This window comes from Arvicanthis niloticus, chromosome 28 (genome assembly GCF_011762505.2).
Source record: "Arvicanthis niloticus isolate mArvNil1 chromosome 28, mArvNil1.pat.X, whole genome shotgun sequence".
Classification (NCBI taxonomy): domain Eukaryota; kingdom Metazoa; phylum Chordata; class Mammalia; order Rodentia; family Muridae; genus Arvicanthis; species Arvicanthis niloticus.
Genome location: NC_133436.1, coordinates 1,551,038 through 1,577,681, shown reverse-complemented (window position 1 = coordinate 1,577,681; position 26,644 = coordinate 1,551,038). Strand labels below are relative to the sequence as shown.

Sequence of the window (26,644 nt, the reverse complement as noted above, 5' to 3'; positions counted from 1 at the left end):
AGTGTATGTAAAACAAAAATGTCCTTTTAATACAGGAAATGGATATAGATGAGATCTTGAAGAGAGCTGAGACTCACGAGAATGAGCCAGGCCCGCTGACTGTCGGCGATGAGCTGCTTTCCCAGTTTAAGGTCAGCCTCTTCTTTCTTCAGACTGCACATTGCTGAGGGATGGAGTTAATAGCTTGATATTTTTCTTTAAACAGAACTAACAAGATAACTTTTATGTTAAAATTTTCTGTATTGTCAAACCATCAGCACCTGATAAGACCAAATTGTTTATGGGTAATTAAATCATCATTAATTATAATAATTAATAATAATAATAATTAAATACTCATCCATGTATTACCCTAACTATGCGGAGCATGCTGTTTGTTAAGGATAATTCTGGCTATAAATTAGAAATCATCTCAGCTCACTAATAACTGGACTAAACGCAGACTGTTTGTACACTGGTGAATTAGCACTCTTAGGCTAGCTACCTATTTGTTTAATTTATTTTTATTTATTTGTCTTTTTTTGAGGCAAGGTCTTATGCTTGCCTGAAACTTGTTATCTTCCTGCTGCAGCCTTCTGTGTACTTTGATTACAGATGTGCACTTGCATGTCTGAGTACATTTTAATATTAGAGCATAAACACCTTTAGCCTCTTTGTCTTTATGAACAGTAGGCATAAGTTTTCTTATCTTCATTGTTTGTATTCAGATATTAGTATTGATAGTTTTAATTAGTGTTGACCGAATATCATCTTAGAACTTGAAATGTATTCAGTTGTCCTCGTGAAGGTTAGTGTTTGTCCATTCCTGTACAAATGGGAACGAGGGAGGCAGAGCTCTAGAGACCTCGTTACTCATCTCAGGCTGTCTTAGGGATCTGTAAGCTACTCTTGTTCTGGTTTTTGAAAGGGGAGGAATATTCTTTGGTACTCACTAGTTCATAGACTAGGAATTCCTTCAAAAGATGTACAGCATTTTAATAATATTCTTTACAGTTTGGTCATTTTAACTACCAGTTTGTTGTCTCCCTTGAGTTCTGTTATTACTTACTAATAATGCAAAGACAAAGGACCGAGAGTCATTGCTGGAGGGAGGAACTGTAGAGTCTGTCTCCTTTGCTCCGATGAAGAAGTAAGTAGGAAATTAGCAGTCATCAGAGTTTAGCTCACAGTGTCAGGCTGCTGCCCTGTCTTGTAGCTCACCCTCTACTCCTCCCTAAGAGGAGATCTGTGGTTTAGAGCTAAATATTGTAGGTTATACTTACTCTGTTAAAATTCTGGAATTTATTAGGTTGCCAATTTTTCAAACATGGATGAAGATGACATTGAATTGGAACCTGAAAGAAATTCAAAGAACTGGGAGGAGATCATTCCAGAAGAGCAAAGACGGCGGTTAGAAGAGGAGGAGAGACAAAAGGAGCTTGAGGAAATTTATATGCTCCCGAGAATGAGAAACTGCGCAAAGCAGGTGACGTCATTTTAGAATATTGTCACAGAGCAGTATCCCGGCGTAGTTGTGGTGAAATGCTCTTTTTGTTTGGTTTATAAATAGTAATGATTTATAATTTTGTTTTTCTTAATGTCTGTGATAAGTTTGCCTTGTAAAATGAGTTGAAAAGTGTTTCTTCCTATTTTGGTGAATTAATGTAGATCTGGGAATTTTCCTTTATTAAATGATGGGATTATTATTTTTGGACAATAAATAAATTATATTTATTCATTACTTTAGATTATATATCTATGTGAGGTTTCATACTTCCAATATACACCTCTGGCTCCATGAGAATGTCCTCACCCCCACCCCACCCCACCTGACCTCTAAACTCCCTGGGGCCTCCAGTCTCTTGAGAGTTAGGTACATCATCTCTGATTGAACACAGACCGGGCAGTCCTCTGCTATGTATGTGTTGGGGGCCTCATATCAGCTGGTGTATGCTGCCTGGTTGGTGGTCCAGTGTTTGAGAGAGCTTGTGGGTCCAGATTAATTGATACTGCTGGTCCTCCTACAGGGTCCCCCTCCTCCTCAGCTTCTTCCAGCCTTTCCCTAATTCAAGCACAGGGGTCAGCAGCTTCTTCTGTCCACTGGTTGGGTGCAAATATCTGCATCTGACTCTTTCAGCTGCTTCTTGGTCTTCTGGAGGGCAGTCATGCTAGGTCCCTTTTTGTGAGCGCTCCATAGCCTCAGTAATAGTGTCAGGTCTTGGGGCCTGCTCTTGAGCAGGATCCCACTTTGAACCTGTCTCTGGATCTCCTTTTCCTCAGGCTCCTCTCCATTTCCATCTCTGTAGTTTTTTCAGACAAGAACAATTATGGGTCAGAGTTTTGACTGTGGGATGGCAACCCCTTCTCTCACTTGATGCCCTGTCTTCCTGCTGGAAGTGGGCTCTATATAAGTTCCCTCTCCCTACTGTTGGGCATTTCATCTAAGGTCTCTCCCTGTGAGTCCTGAGAGTCTCTCACCTCCCATGTCTCTGGTGCATTCTGGAGGGTCCCCCCAACCTCTTACCTTCCAAGGTCGCCTGTTTCCATTTTTTTTCTGCTGGCCCTCAGGGCTTCAGTCCTTTTTCCTCACCCAGAACCAGACAAAGTTCCCCTCTTACCCTCTTACCCCATTACCCCCCATCCACTTTCTCTCCCAGATTTATCCCTCCCCACTTGTGATTGCTTTCTTCTTCCTCCCCAGTGGAACTGAAGCATCCTCACTTGGGTCCTTTAGCTTGTTGACCTTTTTGAGTTCTGTGGACTGTATCTTGGGTATTCTGTACTTTTTTTTTTTTTTTTTTTTTTTTTTTTTTTTTTTGGCTAATATCCACTTAATTAGTGAGTATATACCATGCATGTCCTTTGGGGTCTGAGTTACCTCACTCCTGATGATATTTTTTAGTTCTATCCATTTGCCTGCAAAACTTAGGATGTCCATGTTCTTAATAGCTGAGTAGTATTCCATTGTGTAAATGAAGCACATTTTCTGTATCAGTTCTTCTGTTGTAGGACATCTGCATTGTTTCCAGCTTCACAAATAAGGCTATCACAAATAAGGCTGCTATGAACATAGTGGAACACATGCCCCTATGCATGATGGGGCAAAATGATGGGATTATTGTCAGGGCAACTATCTTGGACTATGGTTTTTGTTGGAAGATTTTAGCCGATTTCCATTTCTTTTATGGATAAGAACTGTTCAGAATATGTTTCTACTTGAGTTTGAGTTCTTTTTCTCTGTTGAAATATAGGAATGAACTTAACTATTTTTATGTCTTAGTGATGCATGCCAATTTATTCCTAATATTGATAATCTTTTTCTTTGTAACCTCTTCCTCTTTGTTCCTGGAAGAACGACTCTGAGACTTAATTGTATATGAATAAATGTTTAGATCAAAAGCTTTGGCTTGTTTCCTGACTAGTTTGTAACTTATTTACCCATTTATTCTGGTTTTTGTCTTCCACATGGCTAGTTGCCTCTCCTCAGGTTTATGCAACTGTTTCCTTCAGTGTTCAGGGTGATTCTCACCTGACTCTCCTCTATCCCCCCTTCCCCCAATCTCTCTGCTGGAATTCTCACCTCCTGTTTTCTGCCTCAGCTCTTTGGCCATAGACTTTCTTGCAGTTCACAAGAGATTCTCTCTACAGTTCTTGATCATTCTTAAGTAGAGATTAGATTAATCAGCTTTATTTTTCAAAGAACGAGCTTTTTGTTTCATTTGTTTTTATGTTTCTGTTCTTTATCATTTCTTTTGATTTTGATTTAATTTGTTCTTTTTATTTATTTGAGATTATGTAAAGAAAAACACCCAAGATTTAATTTCTTCTTTCATTAGAATATTGCATTTTAAGATTGTCTCAATTATTGAATTTTTTCTTTTTGGAGAGGGCACGTTACTATATTTGAAGTGAGAAACTTCTTTCTGTCCTTTGCCATTCACCCAAGGGAAAAGGATTTAGTTTCTTCTGTGAAGTCTTCTTCTGTGCCCCCCATGCCAGTGAGAGAAAGGTCTTGTAGGCTTGTTGCCTATCTTGAAAGAGGTAATTTCTATCTTGTTAGGCTTGTGGTCCAGAGGTCAGGTTTCACTGACCTTGATGGTCTTTTTTACCCAGCATGCCTTGTTCCAGGTGTCCTGTGTTCTCATGATTTCTTAAGCCTTTAGGCCAAGTGCAGCTGGCTTAGTTCTTGTACTTGCTTGTGTAGTACAAATGAGCCAGGGCTCAGATATCTCCTTTTCTTGGAAATACTTTGATTTAGATGTTTAATTTGTTCTGTGATTTTAGTTCTGATGCATATTTAAAAGTTATGGCTTTGTAAATTTTGGGAAAACTCCAGAGTCTTAGTTTTTGTTTTGGTATGTCCATTGAGAATAAAATGTTATAAATGGGTATTCATGGGTAAGGTGTGGCTTTTTTTTTTTCTTGAAAATATCTGATCAGCTGGTTTAGAAAAACAATAGAGGATGATATTTAGAAGAAAAATAATAAAAAGGGAAAAGAATATGTCTCCACAGATAAGCCCAGCAGCGTTTCTGTAACACGTATCACCACAGTGTTTAAATCACCCTCATTTGACAAATTCACTTAAATTCATGTTACTTTGGAACTTGTTTTCTTCCTTCGGACAGTGTAGGATAAGTGTTGATCCTACAGCGAGGCTCCTTAGGGTCTCAGTATTCCAACCTGTGGGTTACTTTGTTACCTCCTCTTTAGTGCATGGCTGGATTTATATGAAGAATTTTACTGGACAGTGCAGCTTCACATTTCTGGTCTCAGGAAAATGCCTAGAAGTGATGTGTCTGGATCAGCAGAATGATGACTTTTGATGCATAGGGTAAAATATTGCCAAATAGCCTGTTGTTCAAATAAGCAGTAGGATTATAAGAGTTGTACCTGGTGTCCAGTTTTGTCACATTGCATAGTGGCTATTATTGCTCATTTAGTTAGTGTTTATCAAGTTGATAGGTTTTAAAAGAAATTACATTTCTTTCTTTTTTTTTTTAAAGTATAATTGAGCTCATGTTGGTTTGTATTTATGCCAGGTTGCCAATTAGTAGCCATTATATTTTTACAGAAGACTGGTTTTGTTTTTTTGTTTTTTTTTTTTTTTGGTGGATTTATAAGTGCCTTGGTATGGTAGCCTTTTGTCATTACATTTTATATTATTTTCTATTCGATTAATTTTGGCTCTGGAATGTTTTCCATCTGTGGACTCATGTTTTTATTGCAGTTTGCTGTGCTTGTCTCTGCCTGCCTGTAAGATACAGGCTTGCGTTACCCTGTATTTAAGGGTAGCTTTGCTTCTGTTTTCCAGATAAGTTTCAATGGAAGTGAGGGAAGGCGGAGTCGAAGCAGGAGATACTCGGGTTCTGATAGTGACTCTATCTCAGAAAGGAAACGGCCGAAGAAACGTGGGAGACCACGCACCATCCCTCGGGAGAATATTAAAGGATTTAGTGATGCGGAGATTAGGCGGTAAGAGGACATAGACCGTTTTCTTTAACTTGGTGTTTTTAGAGCATGAAACTAAAATGAAAACTAGATTGAGAGGTTTTAGAGGGTAGAACATACTTGTGGGGTGTTCTGCTTAGATATTGATTATAACTTTGGAAGGTGTAACATCTCATGTTTGTACATTATTTATTGTTACACCACTTGTATATTAAAATTATTTTTCTTATTGTGGTTCAGAATGACCCTTTGAACCATAAAAGTACATGTTAGCACAGTTCATATTACAGTTACATTCCTTGACATTACTAATTTTACAGGCGATTAATTTAGCTCTATATTTTTCATGTTTAACATTGAGGTGATTTGTGTTTTTGAAAGTAGTCATGCATCCCTGGGGCTGGGATAGAACTCAGCAGTCATGCTCAGACTTTGTGTGAGATCCTGGGTTGCATCCTCACACCACCAAGAAGGCCTCTGGTCTAGGCAAGGAGAAGTGGAAGGCAGACTGGCCGTGAGGCTGAGCCAGCCTCTTCCCAGAACACCCAGTGTGCACGTCTCCAAGGGAGTGAGAGGAGCTTAGTTGGGCAGTAGCTTCACCTGTAAAGTCTGATAAAAGCTTGTGCATTTTGATGTTTTAGAAGTTTGTTTCTTTCACGTTATTTTTAACTCTTTTCCTTTAAATCATAGACCTGACAAAGCCCTTCCTCATTGTTCCTACAAGAAAACTAAGTGCATTGTTAGTTTTCATTAAGGGAACCTTTATGACCATCTGATTTGCTGGACTTTCTGTCTTTAGTTGAAGAAGCATTTCATCTTCTACTTTCTGGATATTTCCCCTCATCCATCAGCCACTTAAGTTGCTTTGTTGTGACGTAAAATTTTTGTTTTCTATTGTTGGTATAATAGTCATCTGAATTAAACCCTTCAAGTAAATCTTGGTCAGCTTTAGGATGTGATGAGGTGTGATGGTTGATAATCATTTTGGAGACAATTCCTCTTCTTGTGGTAGCTTTGAACATTTTTTTTTTGTCTTATGAAAATAATAAAGTAATTTCTAAAATAAAAATTAGCTTCTATTGTTTTATTTATATTGATATCTTAGCTTCTTCTTGGGTGATAACAGTGTTATGTTTGGTGTAACTTAATGTTCTAACAATTTATAGATTAGTTTCTTTTCTTAAATCAGGGAACATTACCTTGAGTTAAGTTTTTTGTTTGTTTGATTTGGTTTTTGTTATTTTGACATAGGGTCTCATATAGCTCAGGCTGTCCTTGAACTCCTGATCCCTTTGCCTCCACCTCCCAAGTGCTAGAATTGTAGATTTGCACCACTGTGCCTAACTTCAAGTATTTTCTTATTTTTATATGCATTATGAATACAGAGTGCTGTGTGTGTGTGTATGTGTGTCTTGTCTGTCTGTGTCTGTGATTATTGTTTTTTATAATTTTTGCGAATCAAATTTGATTTTGCAAATCAAATCCAGGACCTTTTTGTGCATTCTTGGCCAGCTCTATAGCACTGAGCTACATCCCCAGTCCACTTAAATATTAAAAAACAAACAAACTATATATATATATATATATATATATATATATATATATATATATATTATATACATACATACACACACATACATATATACATATGGGTGTGTGTGTATATATATATATATATATGCATATGAAAAATACATAATACATATATAAACATATTTGTGTAAAACATGTTTGAACCAAAAATTTATTTTCTGTTAGGTTTATCAAGAGCTATAAGAAATTTGGTGGCCCTCTGGAGAGGTAAGTATATTTTTTGTTATTCTTATATAGTTATGAAATGTGTAATGTATTGTCATGATTATGTAGTTACCAGTCAGTTTATCTGCTTGATTGAATCTGCTTTAATAAGCATTAAAAAATCAGTAGGAACCTAATTGCTGATTGATTATTAAAACTGTATTTGTATGATTTGAATCTCCAGAATTCTTTTACCTTTAAATGAATATCAGCAAAATGCTTCTTAAATTGCATTTTGGCAGCTGTGCTATACTCCTTAGGAAAGAGTAGAGATTGATCTGTGTACAGAGGACTAAGTCACTAACCTAGCATCTGACTGTTCTGTCTTGTGTAGCAGCTCACAGCTCACTAGTGCAGAGCAGCAAAGACTCAGATGCGTTTGTTCATTTCCTTCTCATTGAAATTCACAATATAAAGATACAGTCTACTTTATTTTGAGATAGATTGCTTAAAATGCAACAATATTTTTGTGGTTATCTTAGGTGCTGGAAATGGCTATAAATATTAATCTTTGTATGTTCTATGGTAATACAAATTTCAGGACATTTTTATTTATAATTTTCATAAAACTGTATCACTCATTTTCAATCCGATCTGAACAGATTTTTAAGGGTTGGTGTATATAACCCCTAGGAGCCTTCCGTTGGCTGTGTAATAAAGTCTTTGCCATTGTTAATGCTCATGAGTGTGTGATGAGTTGATTCTCTGCTGAGTTGTCCTAGTTATATGAACTAGAATTTTTAAGGTGGACAAGACTGACACTTGGATTTTGAAATAAAATAAGTTGTTTTTATATTATATCATTTGATTTCACATATTTAACTGAACATCATATTGTTTTATTACAGGTTAGATGCCATTGCTCGAGATGCTGAATTGGTTGATAAATCAGAAACAGACCTCAGGAGACTAGGAGAGCTGGTGCATAATGGCTGTGTCAAAGCTTTAAAAGACAGTTCTTCAGGAACAGAGCGAGCAGGTAAATACCTCCAGTTAGCCTGTGTGCCACTCTGAAAGATGCTTGCCATTCTGATTGATGGGCATGCGGAGAGCAGGGCTGCAGTTAGGCAGTGAATCTGGTCGTCAATGCACCTGACATGTTCTGCATAGGTCGCAGTTCAGGAGTTACTGTTAGGCTGTCTTTTGAGAACATGACTGAATGGACAGAACTTACATATGCACAGTTATGTAGTGAGGAAACCTACATAAGATTTAGTAATCTGATGCACTGAAGAAACCATTGTGAAATTCCCGTCTAGGAGCTGCTGTTACCATGTCTCCCTCCTGTACCAGATAAAACAACCACAGAGGGACTCTCTGAATTCACATCTTTTGTCTGTTTTAGTTAGTAGTATGTATAGAGACATTTAAGATTTTATTTTTAGTTTAAAAAAAGAGTAATACATACATATTGACATACATATTGTCAATACATATTGACATAAGTAATAACATGCTATTTTGTATTTTGTAGAATTACATATGAATGTATAGATATATGTGTTATGTTTTTCTATATTCTTGTTTTAAAAATTCAGGTGGCAGACTTGGAAAAGTGAAGGGGCCAACATTCCGCATATCAGGAGTACAAGTGAATGCCAAGCTGGTCATTGCCCACGAGGACGAGCTGATGCCTTTGCACAGGTCCATCCCCTCAGACCCGGAGGAGAGGAAGCAGTGAGTGCTCGCGGTCCCACTCTGCACTCAGAATTCTGTTTTGAACATATGCTGCATTTTTATGACACTATTTTTGAATACAAAGGTTTAGGTACTAAATGTTATAAAAATTTATATTTTCAACCATTATTAACTTGAAGTAATTACTGTCTTTAATGCTAGGTATACAATCCCATGTCATACAAAGGCTGCTCACTTTGATATAGACTGGGGCAAAGAAGATGATTCTAATTTGTTAATTGGCATCTATGAGTATGGTTATGGAAGCTGGGAAATGATTAAGATGGACCCAGACCTCAGTCTAACACACAAGGTACTTAAGTGCTTCAAATAAAGACTCTTATTTCTGTGATTTATGATTTTTAGCTTGGGTCTTATGAAGTAATTGAATTTAAACAATCTCTTATGATTTCTGAATAATTATATTTTGTCATTAATACAGGTATAAATTATTTGGTTAAAACTTTTCTATTAGTAAAGTAAACAAAAAGAAAACGTAAAAGTCTTATAAAACCTTTCTTAGAAATGTATAAGGTTAAGGAATGTCTTGCCGGTTGGAACTCTTGATCTTCCTGACAGGGGCTCACCTGGCAAATCAAGTATTTTCAGAAAATATCAACTAATGTTACAAAATTGGTTGATTTTATTTTGTTGCTCTGACATCTTTTCTTTCTTTTTTGCATAAAATGGAAACTTTGGAAGCATTTCTTTGTGTTACCTTTTCCTTGCTTATGTGTTTGTGTTTGCGTGAGCATGTGTGCATGTTTGTGGAGGCCACAGGACACCGTCGGGTGTCATTCTTAGGATGTCTGTCTCTCCTTCAAGATAGCAGTTTTCATTGTCTGAAAAGTTTACCATTAGATTAGACTGGCTGGCCAGATAGCCCCCCTGTCCTCCTGCCTCCTCTAAAGTGCTCAGGGGATACCTCAGACTTATTTTTGTTTTTGTAGCACGAGAGGTTTTATTGCCATGTGTGTGTTTTGACATGTCTCACAAACCTGTTCACCCAGGTTGGTTTAGGCTGGTGATTCCCAGTGTTTGCTGTTAAATTGGCTACACTAAGAGATTGATTTTTAGGTTTCTTTTACAGGATTTATTCCCAAGAGCAGACATACTGGAAATCCTACTTAGTGCTCAGAGACAAGAGAATTGACACAAGTTTGAGGCCAGCAAGGGTAAACATAAGCGTTAAGACAAGATCTCAGTAAAGAAGAGAATGGCCAGGCAGTGGTGGCACAGGCCTTTAATCCCAGCACTCAGGAGGCAGAGGCAGGAGGATCTCTGAGTTGGAGGACAGCCTGGTCTACAGAAGGAGTTCCAGGACAGCCAGGGCTACACAGTGAATAAGCAAGCAAACAACAACAAAACCAGAAACAAACAGAAGAGAAGAATGAGTTTGCTTCCAAGGAAATTAAAGCTGTTTAATGGCATCTGATGCCCTCTTCTGGTGAGGACAGTGTGTACATACACACACACACACACACACACACACACACACACACACTCTCACACACATAAAATAAATACATCTTTTTAAAAAAAACTGTATTTTGTGACTGCACGTAGTACTGTTGTTGCTGCCTGGATTTCTGTGCTCCTGCACATTATGACACAGCCTGTTCTTCCAACAGTATTAGGAATTTTAAAAACTTTAATATGTGAACTAATGCATATTTATTACATTGCATTTTTCACTAGTACAGTTTTTATGTTATTTATGAAAGACAGCATGTGTGTATTGCCCTTTCAGATTCTTCCAGATGATCCTGATAAAAAACCACAAGCAAAACAGTTACAGACACGTGCAGACTACCTCATCAAACTACTTAGCAGAGATCTTGCAAAAAAAGAGGCTCAGAGACTTTCCGGTGCGGTAAGTCAAAATGTGCACGTTCAGAGCAGTCCACTCAGTATTCCAGAGTGTTTGATTGTGCTACTTACCTATAGTTAATGTAAGAACTGCATTGTTCTTTAGTTTAGTATTTTTAGTTGGTTATGACTGTAGAGAGGGGCCAGATTTGTATAGTTTATTATTCAAGTATATAAAGTTTAATGTATAATTTTAAGGGTCATAGACTTTACAAGCGACTTCAAAAAAGATTTTTAAGAAGACACGTGAAAAAAGACACTGTTAAAAACTTACTTTTATTGTACAATAAGAATAGTTTTCTTGCATGTATGTATGTTTGTACCATGTGTTTTGCCTGGTGCCCATGGAGTTTAGAAAGGGAGTCTAGTTCCAGATTCCTGGAACTAGAGTTAATATGTGGTTGTAAGCCACTATATGGGTTCTGTCCTTTAATGAACAGCAAATGCTCTCAGCTGCTGACCTATTGCTGCAGGCCCAAGAGGGATTCCTCACTCCCCAAAGCTTTCCAGACTTTTATAAATTTTCCTGTAAACATGATGCCAACAACTATCTACCTGTGTTGTATTAAAAATATTGCTACCACTTTGTTGCTATCACTGAATCTAGTTGTTGGTGATGTATCTGAGAATGAGAACTTCATTTCTATTCCTCTCTGAAGGAATGCTTACAGTGGCTAGTGCTTTTGACATTGTTGTGTTTGATATAATAAGTTGTGTCTCCTCTGTTGACTCTAAACTTGGTGCAGCTCATTACCAACAGACTCAGAATATATGTGTCTGACTTTCAGATTAGTATTTATGATGTTTTTAAAACAGGAAATCAGTGAAATTGATTAAATACAAATTATCACTTTTAGGGAGGTTCAAAGAGGAGAAAAACAAGAGCTAAAAAGAATAAAGCAATGAAGTCCATCAAAGTGAAAGAGGAAGTAAAGAGCGACTCATCACCCCTGCCTTCAGAGAAGTCTGACGAGGAGGACGAGAAAGTGCGTATGCTTCTAGAGTGCCAGCTCTTATGTGGAAAGGGAAGTTCAATTTTAGAAATAGAATTTTCTGTTCTTTGGTGGTCTGTAAATGTAGACTTATTTCTAGATCATAACTGTGCAATAGATGCATATATGAGACAGATCAATGGTCCATCTTTTCAAACTCTTGCTAACTAAATGAGCCATTTCTTTTAATTTTATTATGAATTTGAATGAGACTGGCTCACTTTAGAAAGAAGTAAATATTACATGTATCATTATTAAAGGGATTCTGAGTTACATCTTTCAGAACCTACATATATACAAAAAATTTTTTTACTTGAAGGTTAAAAAAAATAAAGGATAAGAAAGGTATGAAAATAATTTAAAGAAAAAGCAGGACAGAGAAAGAAAAAGGAAAGAAAAGGCTGGTATTCTAGTATAAAACCTAGAAAGCAGAAAAACCCAAACCAGTTTCAGTAACTGAGTTCTTTAGAAGTTTTTGTGGACATATAATTGTGGAGAGGAATTGGTTTGAGCACTGTTTTAATGCCTTACAGATAACATCACGAGCAGACATTTGTTCTTTGTCACTGTTTAGCAAAGTAGCAAGGAAGTTTATTAAAAAGCTCGCAATGGTAAGGGTGGGTCATGTTCAAGGGTCAAGAGAGACCTCTGAGTGAAGTTGGGAGAAAATGAAGTAATGACTGTTAACTGAGAATAGGTTCTTCCAGAAGAAGACAGTTGTATCATGTTGTCTTTTGGGGTGGGCTTTTGTTTTTTCTCTTCTCCAGGTGAATGACTCTAAGCCTGAAAGTAAAGACCGATCCAAAAAGTCTGTGGTGTCCGACGCTCCTGTCCATATCACCGCAAGTGGAGAGCCGGTCCCCATAGCTGAGGAGTCTGAGGAGCTGGATCAGAAGACATTCAGTATTGTAAGTCCCAGAGTTTCTAGTTAGGCTCAAGTAGAGGGGTTAAGACAACTCAGACGACTTTATATTTAGTATTTTAAACTTTTCAGTTCCCAATCCAGTACTTAGAGTATTTGAGTGCTGGTGTGCAAAGGTCGTTCTTCCTAAATTCAGCCATCGTTGTGATCAGTAAAGTCCACTTAAAGAGGAAAGCAAGGTGAAGTCCTTGAGAAGCAGGCCTAGTGGTAAACAAGGTGTGAGGTTTCTAAGTTTAAACTAAGAATAAGAAATGCGTTGTTACCCACTGCTAATGAAGGAAATAGTATAGATACACAAATAGTCACTGTGTACCAGTGCGTGCCTTGACTGTGTGGCTCCCCGTCAGAGACTTCTATAACCTGAATTCTGTACGCATTGAAACTGTGGGCTTGTTTTAGTTGTTTGTTGTTAGACTTGAATTTAGTCTAAATCAGTTTTGTTACTGTTAACCAAGTGCACCGCTTGCAAAAGATATTCTCATTTCAGAAGCTGCTGCATCCGTGTCCACCTCACCGTCGGCCGTGTCTCCAGCTCCTGCTTTGTCCCTCTTCTCTTTTGTACTTAGATTTAAGAGTAGGAGCATGTGTTCATTATCTGACTCTGAGATGTGCTCTCATACAGGTTCAGCCCTTTTTTTCAGTGCTCTTTTAAAATATAATGGTTCCTACTAGTTTCTGTAGACTCGCACTTTGTGTGCACAGCAGCGTATGTCCTGTGTCTCTGGGTTTATGACCCTTTTTTCTTCTTTCTCCGAATGACTTTGTGACCTAGATCTTAATCCAGCCTCCTTGTCCATTTTGATATTTATTTTTATTCTTTCATTTATTTATTGTGCTTGGATGGAGTGTTGGATCTGATGTGTTTTGAGATGAGAACATCAAATGCACTTCTTCCCGTCCCATGTGCCTCTCTGTGGAGTCAGTGGAGATCAGTTCTCGAGCTTGTGTGACTTCCTCGTGTCTCCTCTTTAGCCCTCTCGTTTCCATGTAACTGTTAGAATAGAACGTTACCTACTGTGCCCAGTGTATGCATTTCTTTATTTTTTTTTTTGTACATCCTATAGAAAAAGAATAACTTTAAGCATATATTCTTATGGTAGACATTTTGAGCTTCAGTAAGTCACAGCTACTACATCACTAAGTCATAGCTGCCTATGTCTTATATTCCTTTTAGATGCTCTTATTGCTTTGGCCTTCCCCATCCTAAACCATGTTCTTTCCATATGGAAGTTTGTACTCCAAACAACACCTACAGGAGTTGCAGTGCTTAGGATGGTGAAGTGACTTCCATACATAGAACACTCAAAGTTCTTTCTATCTCTTTCAGGATTAAAAATGCTCTCAGACTTGTAAACAGCTGCTGTTTGGTTAGTCCTCATCAGCTCCCACTTCTCTGCATGCTTCTAGCCATGGTCTGTAACTGTCAAAAGAAATGCTTCAAGTATCTTCACAACCACCACTTTTCCCTAAAATTCAATTAGATAGAAGACATCCTGTTTTCTGCTTTCAGTAATCTTAGTTACCACCACTGTCTTTCTTGGCACTTCTCGTAGCACGGTTTGATTCCATAAAGTAATCATCTGTTTGGTTTACTTCTCCATTTTCTCGGCTTATTATAGCCCTAAGAAAACAATATATATACTCTATCTACGTTTGCTTTGTCTTCTTTTTAATTTAAAAATCTAATTTATTACGTATATGTGTATGCTGTGTGTGTCAGTGCAGACACCTGCAGCAGGGTATATGCATATGGAAGCCTTTGAGACTTGGTAGGTCTCATACTGCTGTAGGTTTTGGGAATCAGATTAGAAAATGCCCAATGACTCACCTGGCAAGCCCACTTGGGTTTTGAGGCATGGTCCCCACCCGTTGCTCAGCTTGACCTTGAACTCATACCCCTGCCTTAGCCTCTGAAGTGTGGGGATTATAGTTTTGAATCACTATATCTGGCTTACAACATTTTCAGCAATGTAAACTGTCAGACCAATAGTTGGCTGAGGACAACTAGAATAAAACTACAGTTGGAGAGGGAATGGAAGAGTCCCTCACAGAGCCCCAGACCCCCCCTTGTGTGCAGGGTAGTAGGCTTTTAAAATATTTTATCTTGTTTCTTTTTTGAGCTCAAGCTGGCATCAAATATAACCAAGAAAGACCTAGAACTTCTGCTCCTCCTGTCTCTGCCTCCTGAGTTCTTAGATTATAGTCACAGACCACCAAACTGTTTTATACTTTACTGCACATCTAAGCCAATCTATCATGCATTCTACTAACTGAACTACACACCAGATTAGAGTATTATTCTTGTGGGTGGTCATCGTGTGTATCATGTACACCAGTCTAGCCTTGGACATTCATGTAGTTCAGGATAGCCTTCAACCCCTGATTCTCCTGCGTCCTCCTCTCGTGTTGCAGGACTGTAGTTGGTGATGCCACAACATTCAACTGGGGGAAAACCTGTAATTCATAGATTTGATTTTAAATTATTCCTGACAAAGAATGGAGAACTTCTATAAACTTAACAGGCAGTAAAACACTGAATTACTCATGAACAAACCTGCAACTAAATAGACAATTCCTGTTGGCTTTCAGTGCAGGAGCACAAAGATTTTCTTCTTAACCAAATAGCACTGGATTAATTAAATATATCACCTGGCAATGATATATATCTGTAGAACTAAACCAACTTCCTTATCAATTTGTTTGTTTTTAAGAGTCAGTTCCAGGTTTTTTAGTAAAACTTTAGTAAAACTGAGTCAGAAACGTTAGATGTCATTTATAATTGTGAAGGTATTTAGTAAGAAAAGTGGTCTCTGCTGAGCAGCCACACAGTTCTCCAACCTTCCAGAAAAGTAGCAGAAGTCATGTTTCACCACAGTGCTTTGCCCAAAAGGTTTTAAAGAGTAGGTGATTTATACCAGTTGCCTAATTCATTTTAATATTTTTGCTTGTTAGTTTTCCTATTTTTTGTTTTACTAGTTACTGATGAGCTAGCTCACTCTGTGGTGCTCCTCCCTGACACTCTATGCCCCTCCCAGTGCATCCAGCCTGGAATGTGCTGTGGCCACACTTCTAATCATTAATGTTGAAGGCTACTTAGAATGATACACTCTGGCATTAAAAGTAACTATTTTTGTTGAAGCTCTGTAAAATCAAAGGCTTTACTTCCTCAGAGCTGATGTCAAGTGATAATGAAAAAACGTTCTTTGCCTGAAGAAAAGCCAGAGGGGGAAATAAATGCTTAATGTGTGAGATGATGTGTAATTGCTTATTTTGAAACTAGGCAACCCAAAGTCAGAATTTACCTCAGGTTTTTAATACATGTATTTCTGTCCTTTTCAAGTGTAAAGAAAGAATGAGACCAGTGAAAGCAGCTTTAAAACAACTTGACAGGCCTGAGAAAGGCCTTTCTGAAAGAGAGCAGCTGGAACACACTAGACAGTGCTTAATCAAGATCGGAGATCACATCACTGAATGCTTGAAGGAGTATTCCAATCCTGAGCAGATTAAGCAGTGGAGAAAGTAAGTGGCAGCTTTGAGGAGATGTTGAATTCATAAGTTTTAAGCATTACTGTGTTTCATGGTTTATTTTTCTACTTCCAATTTTGAGGTGAAAACCATGTTTTTAAAATATGAGTAAAAGTCTATGAAAATAGCATTAAGTACATATTCTGTTGGTCAACTACGGCTAGGCCTCATCACTTCCCTTAAGTGTGGTTAATATCCCAGTGAGGATCTGTGGGAAAACACTCACCTTTGCTTTGCAGGTGAGTATTGGTTGAACATTGGTTAGGGGTGGATGTCCATGTCCACTCCTCTGTCACGGCACTTGGAACCCATCTGGGCTTTACCTGTGCAGGCCCAGTGTGTGCTGCCTTAGTGTCTGATGTCGTAGGTGAGGTCATGTGTCTAGAAGAAACTGCTCCCGGTCTCTCCTGGTTCTTACAATAAAGGGACGGATTTGATGAAGAAATCCCATTTAGAACTGAGTGCTCCATGGTCTCTCACTTTTTGAACTCTGTACTGTTGTGGCTCTAACATTGGTTCTCATTTACTGCAGAAGGAGGCTTCTCTGATGACGGCTGAGTGAGGCATTGATCTATGGGTATAACAATGTCACTAGGAGTCATTACTCTTTTCCTTTAGCAGATCAATACGTGTAATTAGTTTTCCCTTAAGCCTAAGACCTGTCTAGTCCTGGGTTCTTGGCTACCCAGGCAGTGTCAGGCATGGGTTTCATCTAATGTAGTGGGGCTTAAATCCAGTCAGAGGACTGGTTGGTTACTACAATGTTTGTACCAGTATTGCCTCATCATATCTTGTAGAAGGTGACAGTTGCATGGTTTGTAGCTGGGCTGTTGATTAATTTCCTTCTCTGTTAACATGCAGAGTACATTCTAATACCTGAACACTTGTCAGTAGGGCTGAAGGCTCTAGGCACCCGCTGGACTTCCCTATAGTCTATGACAGAGAGAGAGAGGTGCTGTCTTCAGCAACAGGGCCCAAATGCTTGTTTGTTGAGAGTGACCAGCAGCCTTGACAGTAGTCTGAGATGTTTGGGGTTCCCATGGGGTTTATGTAGGATAGATGTACAGCTACGGGAGTGGCTTTCCATGATAGGATAATTCCATGCAGATTCCTTTCATATGTGAATATATTTTAGAAATCTTCCACAATAGCAGGTTTTCATAAGGTCCCTCAAGTGGCCCTTAGTGTTACCTGTTGGTCTCTATATTTTTTCCTTTACTCTTCCCCTTATTTAGTCCTTAACTAACCTTGATTTTATGCTTTTGCTGTTTGTTCATCCTTGTGCTGTGTGCAAGGGAAAAGAGATCCCCAAGTGCTAGAACCCTAGAAAATGGAGCTGTGTGCAAGGGAAAAGAGATCCCCAAGTGCTAGAATCCTAGAAAATGGAGCTGTGTGCAAGGGAAAAGAGATCCCCAAGTGCTAGAACCCTAGAAAATGGAGCTGTGTGCAAGGGAAAAGAGATCCCCAAGTGCTAGAACCCTAGAAAATGGAGCTGTGTGCAAGGGAAAAGAGATCCCCAAGTGCTAGAACCCTAGAAAACGGAAAGACTTTTGTTCTAATTTTAGTTCTTTCTAGGAGAAGAGTTGCTTTGCTTTGTTTTGATATAGAATGTGTACATGTTAAAGCTAGTCTATAAAATTGATTTAAAAACTAGGTGAATTTTGTGTTTCTGTAGATTTTGGGAGACATTGTTTGTTATTTCAATCAAGTTTGCTTTCAAATTATATTTTAGGTTACTAACCTAACAGGTTTTATTGTTGGAAGGACATTTGATAATTTGAAACAGTATTTAATATATACAATTTGACTGCGTGCGCACGTGTGCACACGCACAAAATGAAATAACCACTATAACCACTATATTAATGTCTTGTTTTTGAGTGGGAGAAGGCTAGACATTAGATATACTTGGGGTACTCCTATTTCATACTCCCTGTTCATATTCTTGGGGCCATTACATTACCATTAAAAATGATAATTATTATAATACATTATTTAAGATCATTACCAACTTAATCAGTTACCTACTTTTTTTGTTTTGTTTTGTTTTGTTTTGTTTTTTCGAGACAGGGTTTCTCTGTGTAGTCCTGGAACTCACTCTGTAGACCATGCTGGCCTCGAACTCAGAAATCCACCTGCCTCGGCCTCCCAAGTGCTGGGACTAAAGGCGTGCGCCACTACCGCCCGGCACCTACTTTTTTTTTTTTTTTTTTTTTCAACTATTAGCATATCTGATGTTATACACATACTCTGTACTACAGAATGAATCTTTGACTGTTTGCTTAGTTTTACATATCTTTGGCACATTTCACCTTAGGGTCAAACACAAGATTTCATTCCAAGACTAAAATAAAGGGATTTGGACGAGAACTAAAACCATTTCTGTGTTTGGAGACTTAAATGTGCTTGAAAATTTAAAAAGTAAACATGAAGATAAATTTTTTTTTTTATTACAAAAAATTTTTGTTTTGTTTTCTTTCTCTGTGTGTCTGTGCATGTGTATGTGTGTGTGCATGTATGAAGGTCAGAGAACTTCTTTCGATTGTGTAGCTCCTGGCTTTGAACTCAGGTTGTCAGACTCTGCAGGATGTACCTTTAACTGCTCAGCCATCTTAATAGTCTCCAATAATTAATTTCTTTAATACATGCTTTGGTTTACAGAGAGACATGACTCTGTTTAGTGTATAATAAAGGGTTATGAGAAGCTCTATGATGAGGCTAAACGTTTATTACCAGACTAATTTGCCATTTTGTTTTCTTCCAGAAACCTGTGGATTTTTGTATCTAAGTTTACTGAGTTTGATGCAAGGAAATTACATAAATTATATAAGCATGCTATTAAAAAACGACAAGAATCTCAGGTAATTGGTATATAATATTTTATTCTTTAAATTATATCATTAACACCATATACATTCTTTATTATTTAATAATAAATGGAGAATTTAGTTAATAAGGTAGAAGTAATAGTAGATTAAACCAAATGCCATTAGAGTTAATACCATAAACTAATAATACAGAGTATAAATCCATAAGCTTAAGTTGATGGGCAAGAAAGCAGGATATTATATTGGTCTCATGGATACTAATTGTGAAAGGAACATGATATTCATATGAAGAGAAATTGTTTGACATTATCTTAAGTAATCACAGCAAACCAGAATATGAAGACCTCAGCTACAGAGCATAGAAGTGCAGAGAAGCATGCCCCAATCTGTGATAGTGTCACACTAACAGTATACGAATTGAATCTAGCCATGAGAAAATTTCAGACAAACTGTATTGAAGGGACTCTCAATAAAACTACTGAATAAGACTCATGAAAATGTTAAGGTTATCAAAGAAAAGACTGCCACAGAGACATAATGGCTAGCTGACATGGAGGCTTTAGACTGGCTTCTGGAGACATAGGAGAGACTTGGAACATAGTTCAGCTGACAGCGTTGTATTGCTGTGGATTTGACATCGGTGGGTGGGTGGGGAGCATATGAGACCAGACATCATTGTCATCATCTGTCAAGTCTAAAATTAATTCAAAGCCAATTTTTGAAAACACAGAGGAAATTGTTTTATTTAAAGAGACCTGTATATTTTATATATCTATGTATGCTTGGAATTTGAAGACCTTAATTCAACATCAGGATTTTCTTAAGGAACCCTCCCTCCCCAACACACACACACACACACACACACACACACACACACACACACACATAATTCTATAAGAGTAGTTTAGGCTACTCAAATTACTTTAATGTGTCTAATATTTGTACATTTTATTTTAGCAAAACAGTGACCAGAATAGCAATGTTACTACCACCACTCATGTAATTAGGAATCCAGGTAAACCTTTAAGAATTTTTCTTTTTTTTCCTTTTTTTCTTTCTTTCTTTCTTTCTTTCTTTCTTTCTTTCTTTCTTTCTTTTCTCTCTCTCTCTCTCTCTCTCTCTCTCTCTTTCTTTCTTTCTTTCTTGTTTCTGATGGTGTGTATGTATGTGTTGGCTTGGCTTCATTTTAGGTTGTGTAGATTTATTTTGTGTGTGTGAGTGTATGCCTGTGGGTGCTTGTGCCTGTGTGGGAGCACAGAGGCCAGTGAGGGTTTTCAGTGTCCTTCCTATCTCTTTCCACATGTTACTTAGAGGAAACGTCTTTGAACCGGGGACCTGAAGGTTTTTCAGTCTGCAGTATAGCAAGCGTTAGAAATCCTCTACTCTTTGCTTTGTTGGAGCTTGGTCAGGCTTATTCTGTGGGTGCTGGGATCTGAATTCAGGGACTCAGGATTGTGCAGTAAACACATTTATTCTATACGATGTCTAGCTCTCTAGCCCCTGTTTCTTTTGTTTTTTAAATTGAATTATGTTTTAAAAGGTTATTCTGTTCAAAGTACTTTAATGTTGAGAAAATGCTATTAACTGAAAGAGAATTAGATCACTTTTCTCTAATCTGTCTGCGTTTCCACTCTCAAGTTGATGGCCTCCTGTTATTTGGTTAGGGGTGCCTGTGTGTGTGTGTTTTGTGTGTCTGTTTTTGTTGTTTGTTTGTTTGTTTGTATATGGTTTCAGGGCTGGCCCCTCTGCACTGGACAGCCAGTAGGAGGCTTATCCCTGGGAGAGGTTACAAGTTCTCCTTCAGGCAGTCATTAGTTACCTGTAGTTGTCTGTTGAGGGCTGGGACCCTGTAAAATTTCCCCTTCCATATTAATATGTCTATTGATATCACCATTGCTCTGGTCTTTGTGGCAGTAACTCCTAGGAGAGCCTTGTATCCCCACATGCTTCCTAGTACTTTGGCTTTCACCTCCTTCTCTACAGGGTTCTCTCAGCCAGACGCAGGAGCTGTGATATTGATGGATCCTTGGGGCTGAGCTTCCCAGGTCCAGTGATAGCTTCATGGGGTCCAGGTGGAGTTTTCTATGATGATCTCCATTTGCTATTCAGAGGCTTTGATGAGGAGTGGTACCTACACTTGCCTGTAAAACTCTTTAAAAGCTTTAGTTCTATGGTTAGAAACCATTTTCAAATGCTTTCGCTCTCTGTGTTTGAGAATTGATTTTGTTTGGGCAGGAGTCACTGTTATCTAAGTATTTAACACATTTTAAAATCTATTAATGAAGTTTCACTTATTTATCTGATAGATGTGGAAAGGTTAAAAGAGAATACAAATCACGATGACAGCAGCAGGGACAGCTATTCTTCCGACAGACACTTGTCTCAGTACCATGATCATCACAAGGACCGCCATCAGGGAGATTCTTACAAGAAGAGTGACTCTCGGAAGAGACCCTACTCGTCATTCAGCAATGGCAAAGACCATCGTGAGTGGGATCACTACAGGCAAGACAGCAGGTGAGCCGGACAGCAGGTGTTAGAATTAGACAGCAGGTGAGCTGGACAGCAGCTGTTAGAATTAGACAGCAGGTGAGCCGGACAGCAGCTGTTAGAATTAGACAGCAGGTGAGCTGGACAGCAGCTGTTAGAATTAGACAGCAGGTGAGCCGGACAACAGCTGTTAGAATTAGACAGCAGCAGGTGAGCTAGACAGCAGCTGTTAGAATTTTCCTTCTACGCATTCTTTCCTTTTCAGTTACATTTCCTGCATTTGGGATAGACCTATACCATTTTCATGAGAACAGATCAAGCCTTTTTTGTTTATCAAGAATAAAATTAATGGTACTTTTCATGTTAATATTTATAAATTTTTCTCCAAAATGGTTTCTGAAGTATTAAATTGACATTAGAATATGCGATGAGAGTTGAAAGTTTTATAATTTTAAATAGTACAGTTGGTGGAAGTGCAGGCTTTTTATGGAGAGAATTTTGTATTGGATATTGACATACTTGGAGGGAGAACATATTTTAACTATAAAATACATGTTATTCCTTTATTGTTTAGAGTCTACTTGCTAATTTAGGACCATTGCTACAGTTAAACTCAGAAAATTGAGAAATAAAAGTAAAAGTCAGAAATAAATGGGAGGGGCTGCAGGTGCTGCTTTGAGAGCGCTCACCCAGCATGGAGAAGTCCCATAGGACTTTGTGGTTCAGTTGTGCTCACAGCCATTGCAGTGTGGGCACTAGTTATAGAAAGGCTTTCTGTTAGAGACAGTAGAAAAAGAAAACCTCTATCTGTAACTGTATGTATTAGTATTTCATAAGAAAGTGTTTGTGACAAGAATCTTTGGCTAATAGGAGCGAGCATTTTATTTGAAAAGGCAAATATATCCGAGTTCTTGTTCAGCTGCCAGATTGTATTATGGGGTGAATTTCTTGGTATGTGTGTTGACTTATTACATGACTAGTTGAATGAGAAAATGTTTGATGTCACAAACTAATGAGAAGTTTGTTTTTATGAATTTTCAGAGTACGTTCTGACATTCTAAGTTTTCTTTCTAGAGGTTTGTAAAGAGCTTCTGTGTCAAGTGTGTGTGTGTGGGGGGGTGGTGGTGGTCCTGCAGCACTGTGGAGATTTCTGTGTGTCTCAGACACTGAGCTGCACTGATACACATGATTTGTAAGGGAAGTGCAAATGCCCTCAGGGTGCTTTGTGTATTCTCTTCAGACTTGTGAACCAGAGTTTGTATAGAGATTTCTAGTGATGTCAGCTGCTCTATGAGGTGGCTCTGTGTTGGAGTAGAGAAGTGACTCTAATAAGCTACTTTCAAGAAATTTTGTGAGCTGCATGATTAAAATACATTTTAAAGTATTTATACTTTTCTATATGGTTTTATTTGGGAATTTTAACTTATTAATTTGACTAAAAGTCTAAGTTTTTCTTTCATTAGGTACTATAGTGACAGAGAGAAACACAGAAAACTGGATGACCACAGGAGTCGAGAGCACAGGTCAAGTTTGGAAGGAAGCTTAAAGGACAGGTGTCATTCTGACCACCGATCTCACTCGGACCATCGAGTGCATTCAGACCATCGCTCAAGTTCTGAGCACACACATCATAAATCTTCCAGGGATTATAGGTATCTCTCAGATTGGCAATTGGACCACCGAGTTGCCAGCAGTGGCCCTAGGTCACCTTTAGATCAGAGGTCTCCATATGGCTCCAGGTCCCCATTTGAACATTCAACTGAACACAGAAGTACACCTGAACACACCTGGAGTAGTCGGAAGACATAACAGAAGCTGATTTTGTCTTGCCGGACTTTATTTTAGCCATAGATCATAAACCAACACAGTAATTGCCTTACATGACTTGAAAGATACAAACAGCTCTTCTATCAGTAGCAGTATTGTTACTTCTTTCCAGGACGCAAGGTCTATTATCCCAACAGAAGAGAAAATATTTTTATATTTAAGGATTATGCTGCACTGTACTGCAATACTGCAGTACCTTTTTTCTTTTTTTAAAGAAATGGAAAATGTTTACTATAACAGGGACCTCAGCACTGCCCTCCGTGTAGGCTGTATAAAACTGTTTGTTTTTACGTCAGTGATTTTAGACTGACTCCATTTAAATTATGTTTGTATATGAACTTTACTCTGACCTGTGATCATGTTTCAGGAAGGAATAAAAGAGAGGTCTTTTCTTAATAAAGAAAAATCACTCAAGGACTTTGTTCACTTTCCAAAGCTACTTGTTTACATTGTACACTGCGACCACCTTGCCGCCTCCCATCACAAGCTTGAATATTTAAATCCTGTACTTAAGTCTGTAATATAGCCGGGAATTTCCTGTTTGATTATTATTATGCCTTTTTACAAAAGAAGATGGCTGTAAATTATTGTAAATGTATTAAATGAGCTTTCCTTTCTTGCCCTTCTCAGGCTTCTTTTGACTGTTCCTTTCCCTACCAACTCAGGCCTTCTTATTAAAAAAAAAAATCAGTGTAATGACACTTTTTAATGATTTGTCTCGATGGAATCATTGTTTAGAATGTAAACATGGGGAAGGGGCCACTTGTTTCCTTTAGTCCTCTTTTTATATTGAATATTTTTATTAGATACATGTTATACCCTCCTTTTTCAAGTCAATATTGTGTTTGTAGTTTTTCAGAAGTGGTGAGGGTTACATGTGCGATATAAACCTGATGCTCTGGGAGTGTTCAGATGCATTGGTTTAAAAGGGTAGGTGTATGAACACTTAAAAAAATCCAAAATGGCCAAAAGTTGTTGTAAATCCATTTGTTTTCCCTTTCCTGTGGGCAATAATGTCTAATGTGCTATGCAGCCAGGTTAACATTTTAGACGAACTTGATTGACTTTTTAATATAAACTGTTACAGTGCACACTGATTGTACATAAAAACCTTATATATGACAAATTAAATTTTAAGAAAAAGGATATGTGGGCTCCTGTAGTTTTCTGCTGCATTCTTGTTTCCTCAAGCATTTAATCTTTTTTGTTTGTTTTGTTTTAAGTAACAGCTGCCAGAGAGACAGGTATTTTGGTAAACAATTGAGAATTGATAATATGTAATCCTAAAACTTTATCTGTATGGGTGAATCAGCCTTCTATGAAGTAAAACAGATTATAGCAGTCTCAGCTTCCAGTAGATATTCTTCTAGGATGCCTTACTTTTTCACCCCTTTTCTCCTTATATTCAGTGGGAATTTTGGATATATGTTGTGTTACCGTTCATAACTTTTACTCCTGGTCATGTCTCCATGGATTAGCTGTGGGGGCAACCTAAAGTTAGTCTGTGGCTTTGTATTTTCCTATCTTCCTTTTACATGGTTAAATATAAAATTTATGATGTGTATACAAAACAAACTTTTTTTTTTCCAAAGCAGTTTCATCTTTGGGCTAAAATTATCCTGATGCAAACAATGTGTTTTTATTTTTCATATGTGAGGTAATGTGTTGGGAAATAACTCAACTTTTAAACATCTAGTTATAACTAAAGATAAAAATGATGATAGGACTCCGTGCTGGCACACAACTTTAAACAGTTTTCACTTTCCTCCACATTTAATGTAAATGATCATTTTATTCCCAAAGAACACTTCCCATAAATCCTGATATAAACAGCAAATAGCTCAGGGTTGGTGCTACATGCCTTTGCGCCTAGGTCATTTGCTTAAAGCCTGTTGTAAAGATTTTGTAGAAAAATAATGCAATTTTTGGAGAATGGGCTGTTTTTTTGTTTTTTGTTTTTTTGTTTTTTTTTAACAATTTGACATTTAACTAACTAGCTGAGTTGAATGAAGCAATCTTAAACCTGTATGTAACATTTGAGTGTTAATTATTTGTAAAAAGTAACAATTACATAGTGAAGGAGCAAGCCATAAGGTTACTAAGATGCAATGGACAACATCAATCCGCAGGGATAACAGGGACATTATAAACATGCTTATTTCTTGTCTTTTACATGCTCATTCTGCTTCTCTATCTTTATCCATTTGTTTAATTTTTTAAAGATGAGAGATTATGCATAGCATTGTACCAACTAACTTTCCATTTTAATAATAAACAATAAAAGATTCTTATTAAAAGCAATGGCTTGTCTGCTTATAAAGAAAACCCTCTGTGTTAGGGTGTGAGTGAGTCTTCAGAATGGAAACCAGTGAGACAAGACAGCTACAGCCGCTCCATCGTGGCGTAAACCATCGCAGTGTGTATGATGCAGCCTTTGGTTGACCATGTGGACATTTCAGTTATCTGTTATTGCAGCATAAAATGAAATGGTTGAGTGGATTTTATGGTAAGATTATTTGAGAATTCTCACCAACTGTTTATGGTTTTTGTTTTGTGTCAGTTATTTTCTGTGCACCCAGAAGTCATTGCAGGCTAGCCTGCCTTGAAAAAGCTATCCCACCGAAATGGAATATATCGTTTCTCCCTTCCTTCCAAATACCATATTAATTCCTGTATACCCCTCCTTGCTCTCTTTCATGGCCTCAGTTTTTTTTTTTATTGTTTATGAATTGTGTGTGTGTGTATCAGTATTTCTAAATATAACCCCCTTAGTCTGTATAATGTTACTTGTATGTATATTTTCAAGGCTGACCATTTGGTATTGGATAACCAATTGTGCTCTTCCCTGGGGAAGACTCTCCCACTCTCAGCCTTCCTTAGCTGCCTGCAGTTGTCTGTGTAGGGCTGAGGCCTCCTGGGCTTTACCTGGCTTTACCGTCTGGTTTGGCATATCCCTTTTCAGCTCGTGTTTAGATAGTTTTATCTGCACTCAAATTAACTTTTTGGCTAGAAAATTGCCTTTGGGTCATAAGTAACTATTGTAGTTATAATAGCTTAAAAGAAGTGAGGCTTAGGGCTTGGAACTAATTATTGTGTTGAAAAGTTTTATTACTCAGCAAACAAGTTTTAGATGTTTCTGAATCAGTATGTAAATTAATAGATATCTTCATCAAACATGTTGCAACTCAAGAAACATCTTTATTCTTTGCTATGGCATTGGATGTAAGATCTGTGGAGGGAGGTGGATGGACAGCAGTCTCAATATCTGTGGTAACTTTTGGGTTAAA

General features: G+C 37.8%; 1 protein-coding gene across 3 annotated transcripts in view; it reads left to right on the top strand.

Moving 5' to 3' along the window:
• The window catches only part of Chd1 (chromodomain helicase DNA binding protein 1), a 68,035-nt gene extending 43,532 nt beyond the window's left edge, over positions 1-24,503 (top strand). For all 3 annotated transcript variants that reach the window (XM_076926541.1, XM_076926540.1, XM_076926542.1), the window contains exons 22-36: positions 36-131; positions 1,289-1,465; positions 5,294-5,454; positions 7,189-7,230; positions 8,076-8,206; positions 8,766-8,904; positions 9,067-9,217; positions 10,655-10,777; positions 11,631-11,759; positions 12,533-12,673; positions 16,028-16,206; positions 18,977-19,073; positions 19,998-20,055; positions 21,347-21,557; positions 22,994-24,503. In XM_076926541.1, coding sequence (XP_076782656.1) covers positions 36-131; positions 1,289-1,465; positions 5,294-5,454; positions 7,189-7,230; positions 8,076-8,206; positions 8,766-8,904; positions 9,067-9,217; positions 10,655-10,777; positions 11,631-11,759; positions 12,533-12,673; positions 16,028-16,206; positions 18,977-19,073; positions 19,998-20,055; positions 21,347-21,557; positions 22,994-23,339 — 2,181 coding nt within the window. In that variant the 3' untranslated portion in view covers positions 23,340-24,503. The remainder of the gene's footprint in view (positions 1-35; positions 132-1,288; positions 1,466-5,293; positions 5,455-7,188; positions 7,231-8,075; positions 8,207-8,765; positions 8,905-9,066; positions 9,218-10,654; positions 10,778-11,630; positions 11,760-12,532; positions 12,674-16,027; positions 16,207-18,976; positions 19,074-19,997; positions 20,056-21,346; positions 21,558-22,993) is intronic.
• The last annotated feature ends 2,141 nt before the right edge of the window (positions 24,504-26,644 follow it).